The sequence below is a fragment of the Phodopus roborovskii genome, unplaced genomic scaffold (assembly GCF_943737965.1).
Source record: "Phodopus roborovskii unplaced genomic scaffold, PHOROB, whole genome shotgun sequence".
In the NCBI taxonomy this organism is placed as follows: domain Eukaryota; kingdom Metazoa; phylum Chordata; class Mammalia; order Rodentia; family Cricetidae; genus Phodopus; species Phodopus roborovskii.
In genome coordinates this window covers 19,870,831-19,887,185 of record NW_026126549.1, presented here as the reverse complement: position 1 = coordinate 19,887,185, position 16,355 = coordinate 19,870,831, and the positions used below count along the sequence as shown (strand labels likewise).

The following is a 16,355-nucleotide window of genomic DNA, read 5'->3' as shown; positions in this document are numbered from 1 at the left end:
GGTTGGATGACACAGTAACTGTACTTTTCTTTTGCTCTGGAGTTTTGCTCCCCTTCCTGGTTCCAGGGAACCAGTAGCCCAAATCTTGGGATTCCTTGCAGTTGATGTTTCATTGAGAGCCAAGTTTCCATAATCTGTAGACCGACACCACCTGGAAAGTAGGACTTGGCTTGTTTGTGAAGCTCTCGGGAAGGAAGTATGCGGACAGTGCAGAAGACTCCCTGGGAGGGTGGGGTTCTGTACTGTAAAGTAGGCCCTCGTTCTTTCTTCTCATGTGATCTTTGCTACTTTATAAGATATGATCATTGTCTGTGCACACCCATGTACCTTCCTACCCCTGCTTTATTCCTGCAGACCACAGATAAACCACTGGTCTTTAATGGAACCATACCACATGTGCTATTAGTTATTCAACAAGGATATTTTGGGTCCTGAAAAAGCAAATAAACATCTCATGTAGTTTGGGAACCTAGCAAGTCCTTCATACAAATCTCTAATTCTGTCTCCTTTTCTTTACATAAAGTACCAAGACTAGACAACAAAACATTGAGCGGCCTGATGGATGGAGTTGGCAGCAATGATCATGAAGTAGTAACATGTTGCACAGAATCAGAGCAGTGAGCAAGGCAAGCCAAACAGACACCCGTATGGTTACTACGCACAGAAACAACATAGAATAGTGGTCTCTGGAGGGAAGGGTTTGTGGATGTGTGTGACTAGATCACAAATATCTCTGGGACGACTGGAGGCTCTCTATTTTTAGACCTGGCTGACTGCCACATAGTTTAAGACGGTTGGTCTGTGTTTTATGCACTTTTCTGCATACATTAAAAAGATCCCTTCTTTAAAGTTATTTTCAGTCCCCAGAGCCACCAAAAAATTTGAAAAAGCTAAATATATATTACAGATAAATTCATTATATCACACATGAAAAACTAATAACAAGTTCCCATGTGTATCCCTGAGTTAAAAAAGATGGAAAGTACGAGAAAAGACACACAGAATGAAATGCAGCTCAGAACTAGCAACACTTTTTAGCAGCGATGGCAAACAAGCCATGCACTGGCTCATCTGAGTCATCGTGGCTGCAGAGGGAACACATAGGACCCAGGTGGACACTTATGGGTGTGTCTGTGAGGGTTTCCAGAGAAGCCTCAGTAAGTTAAGAGAAGACCTGTCTATAATGTGGGTGACACTGTCCAACTACTTGGGTCCTGGGTGGCTGGAAAAGAGGGGAACCGCCTAACCCTTGATTTCCAAGTTACATATATAAGCTCTAAAGCACAGATTTTAGCTAAAAAATGGCATTAAACACACTTTGGTTTGGCTGTTTCTTTTTACAATGGCTTGTGTAAGAACAACACTTAAAATTACCATTTATTAAAAGTCACAGACAAGACTCTATAAATTTTTTTTTTTTTAAAAGACAGGGTCTCACTATGTCTTGGAACTCACTATGTAGCCCTGGCTGGCCTCAAACTCATAGAGATCTGCTTGCTTCTGCCTCTTGAGTGCTGAGATTAAAGGTATGCACCACTATACTCAGCCTTCTGTCTGTTCTTATTTCAACCCCACTACCAACATTTTAGTATTAAAAAGGCTGGGTATTGGCCGGGTGGTGGTGGCAGCTGTGTTCATGGCAGCTGGTTTTGGGCCCACTGACCCTCTGACACATGTGGGGAAGCACAGCTGTGTTCTCTGACTGCCCACATCTGAACACATTCAGCTACCATGGAAACTACAAAGCAAGGAAAATTATACGTATCCCAGGATTCATTTACTGGGATTTTAGAGTGCCCTTTCTTCCTCAGAGCCCCTGAGTAGTGATGCTGTGTTAGGGGCTGCTGTGTTTTCCAGCATGAGCTCCCATCCTCTGAGGGTCCTGAGAAGGGTAGTGGATTGGTCCTGGAGCTCTCATGAAAGGAGGGGGTGGTCCCATTGGGTGGAACATATGTGGTCCAAAACCTGATGTGGAAGAAAAAAAAATTAGGCTTGCAGTTCCCTTGACAACCTTCCAAACCTCTGAATCTTTCTAAGATCAAACCCACCTACACATAAATCAAGGCTGACATAATGTTAAGTAAATGTCGTGCACAAAACCTGCTTAGGAATATCTATTTATATTCCTTGGTTTTCCCCCTCAGCCCCCAAAAACTTCAGACTCATGCACCTGTTAGTATGTCACTGGACTGTCTGCTACTAATCCAACATAGCAAATCCTACCAGACAGGAGTCAGATCAGGATATGGGAGACCAGAAAGATCCCATGTCAAGATCCTTTCTGTCATCATTAGCCTCAATGCTTGATTCCAGAATGGAAACAACTTTCTTGAAACATACAGGCTCACATTCAAAAGAACACTAGCCACCCACTATTTCCCACATTGTTCACACTGTCATGGACATTCACAGGGTGCTACCACTTCAACTGTTTATTAGTGGCCACTGACATGAAAAAGAATATGAGCCCAAATGTAACTGATTCCATGATCAAGTCTATGTCATTTACATGAGTTTCTTTACAACAAATTTTTCTGCTGAAAGCAGTGGTGTTCTGATTCCCATACTGATATAAGGCCCACATCCTGCTGTGGACAGCTAACAGTGCTCTAGGACATCAGTTAGGACAACTTTTTCAATGAAAAACAGGCTGGTGGCAGATGCCTGCAGTAACTCCTACCCTATCATACTCATGCTCAGATTTACAGAATGTGCCTTTCTTCTCCTAGGAGTCCAGAAGAAGCGTAAAGTATCAGGACTCTCATCTACAGAGCAAACACAAAGGACCTAGCTGCCTCAGACTCAATTCAGGTGCAGTACTTTTTACAAGGCCTTCTCTGGGCCAGGAAGGAAGAGGTCAATTACCTGGAGGTGGGGGTGGGGCGATCCCAGGGGGTGGGGGCAGGGCAATGTTCACCACTGCTGGAGGACCACTTGGGGGAAGGTTGAAGTAATTGGCAGATGCCTCTTCTTCTGCTGCAGGAGGAGGAGGTAGAGCTGGAGAGGAAATAGCAGACACTTAGAAAAGAAGACAATCCATACCATATTTCCACCATTTATATCCTGGGTTTGCTGCACAACTGACAGAGTCTGGCCTCTTCTAACAGAGAAACACTAGCTGACTGAGTTTCCATCAGCAAGAAGTTCACACACACTTACCTCCAGGAAGCCCTGGTACAGGCTCTAGCTTGATCCCAGAGTCTGTAGTTCCATCCTTCTCTTTTTCTTTGCCTCTGGCTGCTTGGGATCTGGAGACACACATGCATAGGACATCAGTGCTGTCCAGCCTTCTTTCACACCACTGCTTAACTCATTCCCAGGAGGATGGGGTTCCAGCACTCCTTCCCCTTTTAGCAAACATTCTTTTCCCACAGATGACAAAGTAGAGAGTGGTTAAAAGCAAGGTTTTGAAGGTGGAAAGATCTGGGTTCAAAACTACTCCCACTGGCCAGACTTGGTGGCCCACTAATCCCAGCACCTGGGAGCTAGAAGGCAGATCTATTTGCCTTCTAGGACAGCCTGGTCTAGTGAGTTCCAGAACAGCCAGGGCTACACAGAGAGATACTGTTTCAAAAAACCCAAACCAAAACCACCATCCTTGCTAGAGAAGACAGCATTCATGAGTGCAGCGAGTGCTCAGCACACAGAAAGCACACTCCACCAAGGGAGCTGCTGTCAGCCTGCTCCTCTCTGCTTTCAAGATGTTACTTATCTCTCTTATGCAGTCAATTTCAACCTTAAAACATATATTCTTCTGATTATCCCTTTCTTTACTTCTCCAGCACTCAGGCTCTGAGGGGAGAAGCTAGGTCTAATTCAACTTCCTTGGGCAACATGGCATTATGCTTGGCTCATAGTGGGTGGTAAAACATGAACTCCAAAGGAGCAGGTTATAGGGCAAGACCTTAAATACATTTCTAAAGTAAGGTGCTTCCAACAGTCATAGAAATCAAATACTAAAGAAGGGGGCTGGCGGGACAGCTCAGCTGTTAAGAGCTCTGGGTGCTCTTTCAGTAACACTGGGTCAACTGCCAGCACCCACACAGTGACTCATAAATACATGTAACTCCAGTCCCAGGGGATCCAGCACCCTCTTCTGGCACCAAGCACACAACTGGTGCACAGACATACGTGTATGCAAAGCATCCATACACATAAACTAACTAAAATAAAAACACTAGAGAAGGATCTTTCAAAGATTTTTTTAAAGGCCCTGTCTAACCTGTTTACCCAGGCTTTCAGTCTCCAGATGAAAACAGTTTAGAACAGTCTGGTTCATACCTTCCCCATTTTACGTTGAGTCTGCGGCCATTCACGATGAGCTTATTAAAGGACTTCTCAGCAGCCACCTCAGCAGCCTGCCGAGTGGCGAACTGAATGAAGGCACACTGCTGCCTCTGCACAACTGTGATTGTTCGGATCTCTCCAAACTGGTAGAAGTGATTTCTGAAGGAACACAGGCCAAGAAAAACATGTCAGCAACCCAGCCAGATGATGCCTTGCAAAACGGAAATGGCCTATGAACTTAGAACGTTCTGGGTCACCACTAGACAGAGTTTCATGCCAGTCTAAGCTATAAGACCCTGTCTAACAACCATAAATAAAGATCTATAGATAGATCAATAAATAAATGACTCAAACAAAGCAAGTCAGGCCTGGTGGATAATATTTATCATCACATGCACAGGTAAGAGGATCAGAAATTTAAGGTCATTTAAATTCTCCAGGTTAGCCTGAACTATAGGAAACTGTATAAAAATCTAACAAAAAGGGAGCAATATCCAGAAGAGATCACAGGCACCCCACTGAGCCCAAAGTATTTTCTCTAGTCCTTTTATAAAAAGTTAGCTGGCTCCTGGAGATTACTAGCTCAATGAGATAGGGTTTGACAGGGCAGGAGTCTCTTCTCTATTTCATCTCACTGGAAAAGATATCTCATCTAGTCAAGCACTGAATAAGCCTAAAATACAAATTAAATCATAATCTCTGCAAAATAGCAACAATTAAACCAAAAAAGTTTCAGAGCCATAGTGCTCACTACCTTCCATAATAATTGGATGTGTCATCCTTTAAGAATTCAAACCAGGGGCTGGAGAGATGGCTCAGAGGTTAAGAGGACACACTGCTCTTGCAAAGGACTAAGTTTGATTCTTAGCACCCATGTCGAGTGGCTCACTACCTGTAACTCCAGCTCTAGGAGGCTCTAACACCTATTGCCTCTTTGGGTACCTGCAGCCACTTGCACAAGCCTACATATACATCACACATACACAGCAATTAAAAAAAAAAAAGAATCCAAATTGACTACCAGGCCCACATTTTATTTTCTGATGCAAAGATGAAAAAGCACTCTTGAGAAATACAACTATACTGATATCATAAAAAAGAAATTTAGCTGGGCAATGGTGGCAAACGCCTTTAATCCCAGCACTTGGTAGGCAGAGACAGGCAGATCTCTTGTGAGTTTGAGGCCAGTTTGGTTTACAGAGCTAGTTCCAGGACAGCCAGAGCTGTTAAACAAAGAAACCCTGTCTCAAAAGACAAAAAAAATTTTTATACAACTTTCAGTTGGCATTCATATCGATGACAGGATGGCTTGGAAATGAACCTGACTTAGAATTATCATTTTTGGTGTTTGGTGGTGTTTTTTGCAAACTATTTATTTCAATGCAGTTAAAAGCAAAGGCAAGTTCTGAAATGATGCCCACAAACCTGAGATCTGTCTCAGTAATGGTGTCTCCCAGACCACCCACATATAGAGTGGTGATGGTCTTATCCTCTGGTGGGTCTAGACGAGGCATGGTTGAAGCCCGCTTTAGAAGCTTATCGGCTACAGGATCATTAATTCCATAGTACCGGTCTTTGATATTCTGATCAGCAAGGGGGTCATCTGGATCAGTAGGTTTCTCGTGTCTGAAATTCACAAATGGAAAAGCACAAAGGTGAAAAGAAGGGAAAAAGGATGACTCTACAGGAGCTACAAATGCCTTTCAAACTAGAAACCATGTCCACACAAAAATACTGTTACTAAACAAAAGACACCAAGGGATTATTATACCACACAAAGACTTCCTAATGGGCTCTCATTAAAGCTATGGACTTCACCTCAGAAAAAGGGCATATATTTGGGGGAGGTTTACAGCTGACCAAACATTAGTTGGAACCCCTGATTTTTGATGTTAGGTAGTCTTGGTTGAAACAAAAGTAGCCTGTGGAAGTCTGGTCTTATTTTGAATTCAATTATATTTTGCTACTGAAACAACTTAAATGATGACACTAAATTATCTTAGAAACTTCAAGGTCAGCATGTACCTTATATGACATAGCAATTTAGTTTCTCTTAGTCCTTAAGGAGAAAATATAATCTAGCTCTTGTAAAATACCCTACATGCAAACAAACTATAAGAGCTTTAGATGCTAAAGCATGAGTTTAAGCTAGAGTCTGCCACTAATCAGTTGTCTGAAAGAAAGCACAGGAAGTAAGCTCAGTTCTTACCTGTACGGACACTCCTCTCCTCTCTTACACTCTCCTTTCACCCAGAAGGAACAAATGTGAGGCCGATTCCTTTTGTAGTATGGTGTGGTCCGGGCCAATTTGAGCAGCATGTCACTGGTGGATGTAGCTTTTCCCAGCATGCCAACTGGTCGTGTTCCATCAGAGTTAGAAATCTGCATGAAAGGACAACTTTATATGCTGTCAATTCATTAAGATTTTTATCAAATATAAAACTACCTCAATCACAAGGTCCTGGATTCAATCCCCAGCACCACATATCTGTCCCCTCAGACAATGACATCAAGAAAGTGGCCAGAGGACTAGAAAGTCTAGTGTTAGATTGTGTTTCCAAGAAATGACATGGAAGCTATACCCATGATATCCTACAATATAGCTGCCTAAATCAAAACATGAACAATAAATATACTAATTTGAGGGTGTGTGGCACATGCTTTTAACCCTAGCACTTGGGGAGAGGCAGGCTTGGCTGTGAGTTCAGGGCCTATAGAGTGAGTTCCAGGATAACCAGGGTCACAGAGAAACCCTATCTCCAAAAAAAAAAAAAAAAATTAGATCTACTAATTCAAACAAAGGAAATCTCATGGGTCTCATCCCTAGAATCCCTAGATAAAGAACTATAGGCAACTAATGACTGCTGAGAGAGAATCAGTCTCTTCTGGGGATGAGCCCTTTAATTAGTTATCCAATACAAAGTGGTCAGCCTTGAACTCATATGCACATAAGTCACATTAAATGGACTTAGCAGATTGTTTTTATATTTGCATATATTTGCACACTCAAGAACACACAAACATACAAAAATAATAATCAAAGAAAAAGAGGCCATCAATGGGGGTGTTGGGAGGGAGAAGATATAGGAGGAGTTAGAGAGGAAGTAAAAGAATTTTATTTCAGTTAAAATAAAAAACATACTTCTCTTTCCATATTTTGTGTGTAATATTCTTTGTTGACATCTGATTTGGGCATGTCATCTTTAAATGACAACCCTGCATCACGAACTTGGATGGGTAGGCCTGTTATAAAGAAATGGAGGGAAAAAACATCATATAAATTTGAAAACACATTCATGCTGAACATGTAAACTACAACATCATCCTTCCCTCTCTTTCCTACTTGGTTGGTGACAGAGATGGTCCAGTGGTTCAGAGTACATACTGTCCATGCACAGGACCAGATTGCAGTTCCTTTTAACTATGCAGGGTGGCTCACTGTAACCCAGCTCCAGAAGCTGACACCCCTTTCTGGACTCTGCCCCGCACTCACATGTGCATACTACTCCCACAAAGATCACCCACCTACTTGGTAACAGCTTACAATAATTTAAAACCAAACTGTTTAGCACCATCAGGCTAACAACTGCTATAGGCCACCCCAAGAAACTGTCCAAATTCCTGTGCTGTCAAGGAGTTTGGTAAGCTGTTTTAGAAAATCGTATCAAAGAACAGAATTTAGCCATTGTCAAATAAGTTAAAAACGTATCTAGCTTTAAAAATTTACTTAAAATCCATATAATACAATGATTTATTGTTAAATTGGTCTTGAAGGACCTATGGATAGTGTTATATTAATGGGTCACTTACTGCAGGCCTGAATGCTCCTGACAAACACAAATAATATTAAACAATATGTAGCCAGAACTAACTAGCATACACACATACATATACCCCACATACCTTTTCTTGCTGGTAGATTACTTTTTTTGAAAAGGAAAGTGTCATTTACATTAAAAAAAAAAAAAAAAAAGTTCCAGAAGCAGATGTTTTGAAATAGTAGCAATACACAGTTCTAACAGTATGGTTAAAACAAAAGTCCCAGCATAATTAGCCCAGGAACTTCTTGTTGGGACTTTAGAAAAAGTTTTAGATCAAGAAAAAGGACCCAGCAAAGAAATGGCCTATATAGGAGCAATGCCTTTTACCCCAACTGACTACAGAGATGGAGGTGTATGTAGGTCAGTTCTAGTTCTGATTTCTTCCCAACTGTTCCTGTTTCCTACTACTGCTCAGGAGGACTCCACAGCAGCCTACTGTGAGTTTACTACGCCTGGGAAAAGCAGATCACAGCAGACACTCTATGGTGGGACCAGAACCAGAGATGGGGAGAAGTGGGAGACATCAGGGTACATCTTGTATAGAGTAGTTGTATACTTTTCAGGTCTAGTGGATGTGGCAAACATACCATACTCTAGGTCTAATAGGCAGGTCTGACAAACATTCTTCAATTTACTGCAGGTTTGGCACACTTCAGTCTTCTTGAAACGCATGCGGACCCCAGGGCACCAACGAAACACTGTGAATGGTCTGGCACAGATCTGAACACACATCAAGAATCATAGAATGTTAATGGTCCTGACCTGGACTCAATCTGGATTTACTAAGTATGGAGAGTTGACCTTAGGTGGTTACCTAATGTACATGTAAGCTAACCCTCAATTCCATTTACTTTCTCTTTTCTAGTAGTTAAAAAGCTTACAAAGTACAAAAGTAACTATTCAGAAAGTCAAAGTCGTCCTACCTAGAGGCAAAAAAAAAAAAAAAAAAAAAAAAAAAAATCCAGACTATCTTTTTGGTGAGGAATAGGGAAATCGAAGCAGAAAGTATTATGTCTGAGAATACTATGACAGTCCCCACCCTCCTTCTTAGCTGAAATGCTCCTGTGTAGTAGTCAAACAACACTGGGCACACAAACTCATGGTCATCAGTGTGCAGACTCAGAAAAACCTGTTTATGAATCTACATTAGAAGGGTCCTTTTCTTATTTCCCATACTAGCTGTCAGTCATTGAATTATCAATAATACATGAAAGGTGTGAGCATGGACTCTGTTGGAAGGACCTCAAAACTTAGTAAGTACAAAGCCAATTTGGTAGAATAAAGGGAAGGAAAGGGATTAAAAAAAAAATGAAATAGTTACTTCTTAACAGGTACACTTACTTTGCATTCTTTTCCATATTTCTCTTTGGTCTGAAATAGAAAAGAATTGGAATTACATCAGAGAAAACAAACAAACAAAAGAAACTAACCCAGGCATCTGCTTTTTACCCCCCAAATACAAAATATGCTATGTGTCTGGAGATCCCTGGCACTGTAAATAAAGATAACCAAGCCAAACCTAAATCATCTTTTAGTTGGGGGGTACGATAAGGGATACTGTAAAGGTTAGATCTAATTGTTAACTTGACATACCTAGGATCAGCTATCTAGACCCCATCAGCCCATGGGCATGTCTATGGGTTCTAGGTTTCTACAGTTGATGTGGGAAGATCCAGCCTGATCATGGGCTGCACCATTCCCAGAGTTTGGACCCCAGACCCTTTAAGTGAAGTAGCTCAGCACTAGCAAGCACACATTCGTTAATTCTCTGCTTGTGACCTGAATGTTGACCAATTGCCCAGACTGCCCCACAATGATGGACTGCAACTATGAACTGTAAGGCAAATAAACCCCCTCTCTCCTAAGCTGTTTGTGTCAGGGTCTTTTATCATAAGCAAGAGAAATGGAATTAAGACAGCTAGACCATCAAGGTCATATTCTCCTAAAAGTACATGGACCTAATACTAAGTAAGTATCTTCTCAGAGCTACCACTCTTAGATTTACTTCTGGCTCTTAAGAACTAAAATTCCTAATGGAAACACCATATGTTCTCTTACACGTGGAACCTAGATTTCAAATTGTGCTCTCTGTGTGTGTGAACCTAGAAAAGGGATCCTGCTTGGCAGTGGTGGCACATGCCTTTAATTCCAGCACCGGGAGACAGATCGGTCTACAAAGTGAGTTCCAGGACAAGTTCCAAAGCTACAGAGAAACCCTGTCTTGAAAAAAACAAAAAGTCCTGATTGGGAAGAGTGTATACACACATGTGTATGTGTGTGTTTGGAAGCTGGATTTAAAAAAAAAAAAAAAAAGGTGTCATTAGAATAAAGAAGGGTAGCCAGGTAAGGTGGTGAAAGACTTTAATCCCAGGACTTGGGAGGCAGGGACAGAGGCTAGCCTGGTCTATAGAGTGAGTTCCAGGACAGCCAAGGCTACGCAGAAAAACCCCGCCTGGAACCACCCCCAGCAAAAAGAAGGGTCAACTGGAGGAAATAAGAAAACTAGGCGGAAAGGGGCAAGAAGAAAGCTGGAGGGCAGTGGGAGAGGAAATAATTGAAAACAAAGTATGACATGTGTATGAAAAATGACAAAATAAAACCTATTACTTTATATGAGAACATAAAAAAAATTAAAAAAAAAAATCAGTTCTGGGAGGTGGCTATTTCAATGGCTACTTTGTTTTCCAGGTAAAAACTTGCAATTTCCTTTGACATCTCTTGAGGAAACTGTTTTAAACATTAATCCAACCATCTGGTTTACAGGGGGAGAATGGTATCTATGTGCTTTAAAGAAAAGACAAGGTCTCACTACATAGCCCTGAATGGCCTGGAACTCACAGAGATCCACTTGCCTAAAGGCTGGGATTTAAGGCAAGAATCTCCTGCTGCTGCTGCTGGTGGCACACACCTTTAATCCCAGCACTCGGGAGCAGAGACGGACAGGATCTCTGTGATTTCAAGGCCAACCTAGTCTTAATGAGTCCCAGGACACCCTCCAAAAAAAGGTTCAGGGAAACCCTGTCTCGAAAAACCAAAAAGGTAAACTCTCCCATCAACAGACCTACTCTCTAGGTAGATGCTCAACAAGTATTAGCTGTTACATTAAGGCTCCAACATTACAGAATTATTGCTCAGTGTCTAGGACAGGAAGTACGGATGGCATTACCTTGCAAGTTGTCCTGTACTTCGGGTTAGTAAAAGAGCATCAATTCTTCTAACGGCCAAGAGAAACTTTACAATCAGCGTGCATGGACCACAATATTCTGTACAGTTAACTCCCACTGCACAGGCAAGCACTCACCATTCGTATATAAGGGTTTTCTCCAAGACAGGTCTGACACAGTATGGGGAAGTCCTGGGGAATAAAATGGGAAATATGGTTGAAGATTAAGTCCCGAAGACCTTGCTCCCTCAGTCACTTTCTGGGACGGAGAAGGATGCAAGATTGGCAGGAGCCCCAGCTCCGGCACTGGCCGCGGAGCGGGAAGGGGCGCTGTCTGCACTTCCGGCAAGCGGGAAAAAAAGCATTTGTGAAGTGTGGAGTCGCCGGGTGGACAGCGCTAGTCCCGGGACCCTGCTCCGCCGCACGAGGGCTCTCCTCCCGCTGCCCCGCCTGGCTAGGCCGCAGCGCGGCTCTGGCCGATCCCGCCGCAGCCCGGGGCATGGTCTCCCATCCCGCCCGGCCTCGCAGCCCCCGCGTCCTTCTCCGGCGCGCACTCACCGCGTCCTCCCAGTTCTGCCTGTTGTAGGTGTTGGAACCCAGAGAGGTCGCCATATCGGGAGTCCCGAGGCAGCGCCGGCTTCCGATTCGGGAGACCGACCGCCACAATCCCGGCAGACTCCGGGCGGGCGCCGCGCTACGTGTAATATGCGCGCCGAGGGCGGCCGCGGGGCGGGGCCTCGCGTCAGAGCGCGGCTGTCCCGGCGCTTCCGCCTGGCTGCCTCGCGCGCATCCTTGCTGTCAAAGGATGAAGGAACGGATGGAGGACCACCGGCCGGGGTCCACACGCGGTTAGTGACAGCTAGGCACTGATGTCTCCGTCTCTCACGCCCTCAGTAGTCCTCCCGTTGTTACACTTAGCATACAAAAGTACAGAACGTCTACTAAGTTTACAGTAGAAGACAACGAATCACTTCGGTATAGATGTTGGGCATTCTTTATTCTACAGCGGATTCATTGTCAGGAAATCATATCTAACTAGATAGCCCTTGTCTTATGTTGTCACCCTAACTACCATTATGGCTAGGATGGTGGTTCCTCTTTTATATAAAAGGAAATTGAAGTTAAGATGAATGCCCCCTCCCCCTTTTTTTTTTTTTTTTTTTTTTTTTTTTTGGTTCTGGAGCTAAAAATATGATGAAGCCACAGATCCCAAGACAGTCTTTCTAACTTTTTATTATATTTTTTAAAAAAGATATTTATTATGTATACAGTGTTTTTCCTGCATGCCAGAAAGAGCACACAGGATCACCAGATCTCATAGATGATTATGAGACACCATGTGGTTGCTGGGAATTGAACTCAGTACCTCTGGACGAACAGCCAGGGCTCTCGAGCCATCTCTCCAGCCCCCATTTTTCTAACTTCTGACATGAAAAGGGTCTTATAAGTCAGAGCTTTCAAGTTTTTAAACTCCCAACCATTCTACAAATGTTTTGAGACAGGGTCGCACTATGTAGTCTTTAACTTGCTATGTAGACTAGATTGGCCTGGAACTAAAGATCCTCTTCCTCTGCCTCCTCAGTGCCAAGATTTAAAGCATACACTATCATGTCCTTTTCTATATCTTTATTTATCTCGAGGCTGGGTCTCACTACGTTGCTCTCTGGTCTTGAACAGTAGCACAGGAAGGCCCTGTCTGAATTTGTAATATTCTTTCCTAAGTCTCCCACATAGCTGGGATTATAGGCCTGTGCCACCAGACCTGATTATTTAATAATAGATCTAATCAGTCACTAAACTGCTCAAAGATTTTCTTGTATAGTTATTTTTTTACATCATATTTTCATCATCCCAAAGGTGTATTCCTCCCCCCCCCCCCCCAGTTTTTCAAGATATAGACAGGGTTTCTCTGTGTAGTTTTAGAGTCTGTCCTGGAACTTGCTCTATAGACCAGGCTGGCCTTGAACTTTGAACTCCCTGCCTCTGCCTCTTGAGTGCTGGGATCAAAGGCTTGCACCACCACTGCCGGGCTCATCACAAAGTTTTGATGTACTTGTAGGCAGTCAGCTAAGCACCATATTCAGCCTACATTAGTAATGACTGATTTATGTTCTGTTCCTATACAGATGCTCCTGGATTTAAGGTTGAGCCCCATTGTGTGGAGTTTGAACCATCTAGTCAACTGGGTTGATCTAGGTTGTGTTGTTTTGATGGCTCCCTTCAGGGTATCATGGCTTTCCTATCCTCTATCATTGTTCCTTAGGTTTCTTAAGCTATAAGGCACCTGATTGATATAAGAAGCTGAATGGCCAATAGAGAGGGAGGAGGTATAGGCAGGACTTCTAGGCAGGGAGAGAAAGTAGGAGGAGGAATTTAAGCTCAGAGAAAGGAAGGGAAAGAGACAGGAGGGGCCAGCCAGACATGGAGGAAGCAGGAAAGACATACAAAATGAAAGGAAGGTAAAAAGCCACGAGGCAAAAACATAGATGAATAGAAACAGGTTAAATTAAGTTGAAAGAGCTAATGGGATAAGCCTAAGCTAAGGCTGAGCATTCATAATTAATAGTGAGTTTTATTTGGGGGCTGGTTGGTGGCCCAAAGAAATCTCTAAATATATTTGTGTAATGGTGGGAATTTGGACTTGACAGTTGTGAACTGCCACATGAATTCTGGGACTCAACACAGGTCTTCTGTACAAGCAGCCATATCTTAACTCCTGAGTCATCTCTTCTGTCCTTGCTGGTGCATTCTTGAAAATCACAGCATTTATGTTTACAGAAAAGATCATTTATGATACATGGCTGAAATGCAATTGCTTGAGGGTTAGCGTTTGCTCTAGATTGCTCTTTGAACTGAATGTAGAAGAAACAGATGACCAATGTACACTCAAGGATTTGAAGTAAAGAAACCACTGAAATGGCTGCTCCATCATTTGTGGGAAGGTTTTTATTATAGGTAAGAGAGAGTGAGGACATCCATAGACATCTGGGGAAGTTCAGAACTGAGAGAAAAAGAAAGAGCTTGCATGTGGCCAGGGCTAGGGAAGCCAAGAAGATAGCAGAAATGGTGGGAGAGTCCTGTTGGTTAAAAGGGGTTATGTTGCAGTGGGGAGGACTTGGGGAGGTGAAAGGAGCCAGGTTAGTGTGGGGGCTTTAAGATACATAACAAGTATGTGTGAGTAGGGACTGAGGGAGCCTGGAGGTCATTACAAGCTTTTGATATGTAACCAGTTATATGTCAATGGAGAGTCATATATCCCTTCTGTCACAGGCAAGGGAGATGATTCCTTTTGTAGAAGGGAATCCATTCCACAAGTTCTTGATGAATACTGGTTTTTATCTAATAGAAATCCTTCTATATTCTAGCTTGAGCTAAGCCAAGAGTATCATTTCTGGACATATGCATTGTCTGAGACCTAACATAATGGATCTGGATTTGATTCATAGGGAATTTGCAACCTATTAAAGGAGCTATGTGCATTTAAAACCCCACAATGCAAGGAAATTACATTTATTTATTTATATTTTTCAAGACAGTTTTTTTTCCCCCCCTGTGTATATATCTGGCTGCCTTAGAACTTGCTCTGTAGACTGTGCTGGCCTCAAACTCAGAGATCTACCTACCTCTGCCTCCCGAGTGCTGGGATAAAAGGTGTGTGCCACCACTGCCCCTCTAAAATTACATTGAGATGGGAGTAAAAGTAATCCTGACATACAGAGAGAGGGAAGAATATTCTAAATTGAGATGACACCAGAAGAAAACACAAAGCATTTGGCAAAACATCTGATAGAATACAAAAATGACAAAAAGGGAGACAGCTCAATGGTTAAGAATGCTGGTTGATCTTTCAGGGCGTCCACATGGCAGCTCCGGTTTCAGATGATCCGACACCCTCTTCTGGCCTCCATGAGTACTGCACACATGTACAGATACACATAAGGCAAAACACCCATACACACTAGTTCAGCAAAGTTAGGGATGTCTACTCTTGCAGGAATTTTGGTCCATTAGCCTCCAAATCATGGCTGGGTAAGTGACACCTTTAACCCCAGCACTTGGAAGGCAAATGAGGATGATTTCTGAATTTACAAAGTGAGACTGTCTCAAAACAGTTGGCTAGCTAGTTTTATATCAACTTGACACAAGCTAGAGTCATCAAGTGAGGGAGCCTCAATTGAGAAAATTCCTGCATAAGATTGGGCTGCGGCAAACCTGTAGGACATTTTCTTAATTAGTGATTCATGTGGGTGGGCCCAGACCATTGTGGGTGGGAATGCCCCTTGGTTGGTGGTCCTGGGTTCTGTAAGAAAGCAGGCTGAGCCCAGCATTGGTGGCACACGCCTTTAATCCCAGCACTCAGGAGGTGCTGCATCTCTGTGAGTTCAAGGATAGGTTCCAAGGCAATACAAAGAAACCCTGTCTCGAAAAACAAACAAAAAAGAAAGCAGGCTGAGCAAGCCATGGGGAACAAGCCAGTAAGTAGCACTTCTCCATAACCTCTACATTAGCTCATGCCTTCAGGTTCCTGCTCTGTTTGCGTTCCTATCCTGACCGCCAGTGATTTGGAAACATAAGCTAAATAAACCCAACACCAAGACACCACCTGGATCTCATTTAACTTCCCCCATGTTAAGCATAGTTCAGCTTCCAGGTCCTTGGTTTTTCAAGCTGCTGTTGGGACAGAAGCCCAGGAGAGTCAGAACCCAGACAACAGAGGTCCCAGGAGATGCCAGCAGGACACTAGTTGAGCAAAGGCCCAGTCAGGAGTGGGTAGGCAGATGCTAAGCTGCCTTCATGAAGGAATCCATGTTAGCTCACCTCTCAAGCCCTAGGGGTTTGTTCATATACGTTTTAAATAATGGAGATCCTTTCTGGGTTCAGCAGAAAACAGATTTGAGTAATCAGGTTCTTTGATGCTGGCTACTCAACAGGAGGGAAAGCTGGGATAGGAGATCCAACAGCAACCTGTTTTATTTATTTTAAAGGATACCTTTGCAAGTAATGAGCTAGGAGATAAATGCTGGTACATCTACCCATACCCGTATAGTCCAGGAAATTACCTTTTTTTTTTTTTTAATAGGGTC

General features: G+C 43.0%; 1 protein-coding gene across 2 annotated transcripts; it reads right to left on the bottom strand.

Annotated features, from left to right (window-relative positions):
- Positions 1 to 1,364: 1,364 nt before the first annotated feature.
- On the bottom strand, positions 1,365 to 11,983 carry Rbm22 (RNA binding motif protein 22). 2 transcript variants are annotated; one of them, XM_051201060.1, is made up of 11 exons: positions 11,830 to 11,983; positions 11,410 to 11,463; positions 9,450 to 9,479; positions 8,696 to 8,828; positions 7,430 to 7,530; positions 6,497 to 6,669; positions 5,713 to 5,913; positions 4,282 to 4,446; positions 3,160 to 3,248; positions 2,866 to 2,997; positions 1,365 to 1,965 (listed from the first exon to the last, which is right to left on the bottom strand). In XM_051201060.1, exons 1-11 carry the CDS (start codon positions 11,881 to 11,883, stop codon positions 1,835 to 1,837), a joined length of 1,263 nt encoding a protein of 420 aa, XP_051057017.1. In that variant the 5' UTR covers positions 11,884 to 11,983; the 3' UTR covers positions 1,365 to 1,834. The 2 variants fall into 2 exon arrangements, with proteins under 2 accessions (XP_051057017.1, XP_051057018.1); XM_051201061.1 differs by lacking the exon at positions 11,830 to 11,983 and adding an exon at positions 11,275 to 11,322.
- Positions 11,984 to 16,355: the final 4,372 nt, after the last annotated feature.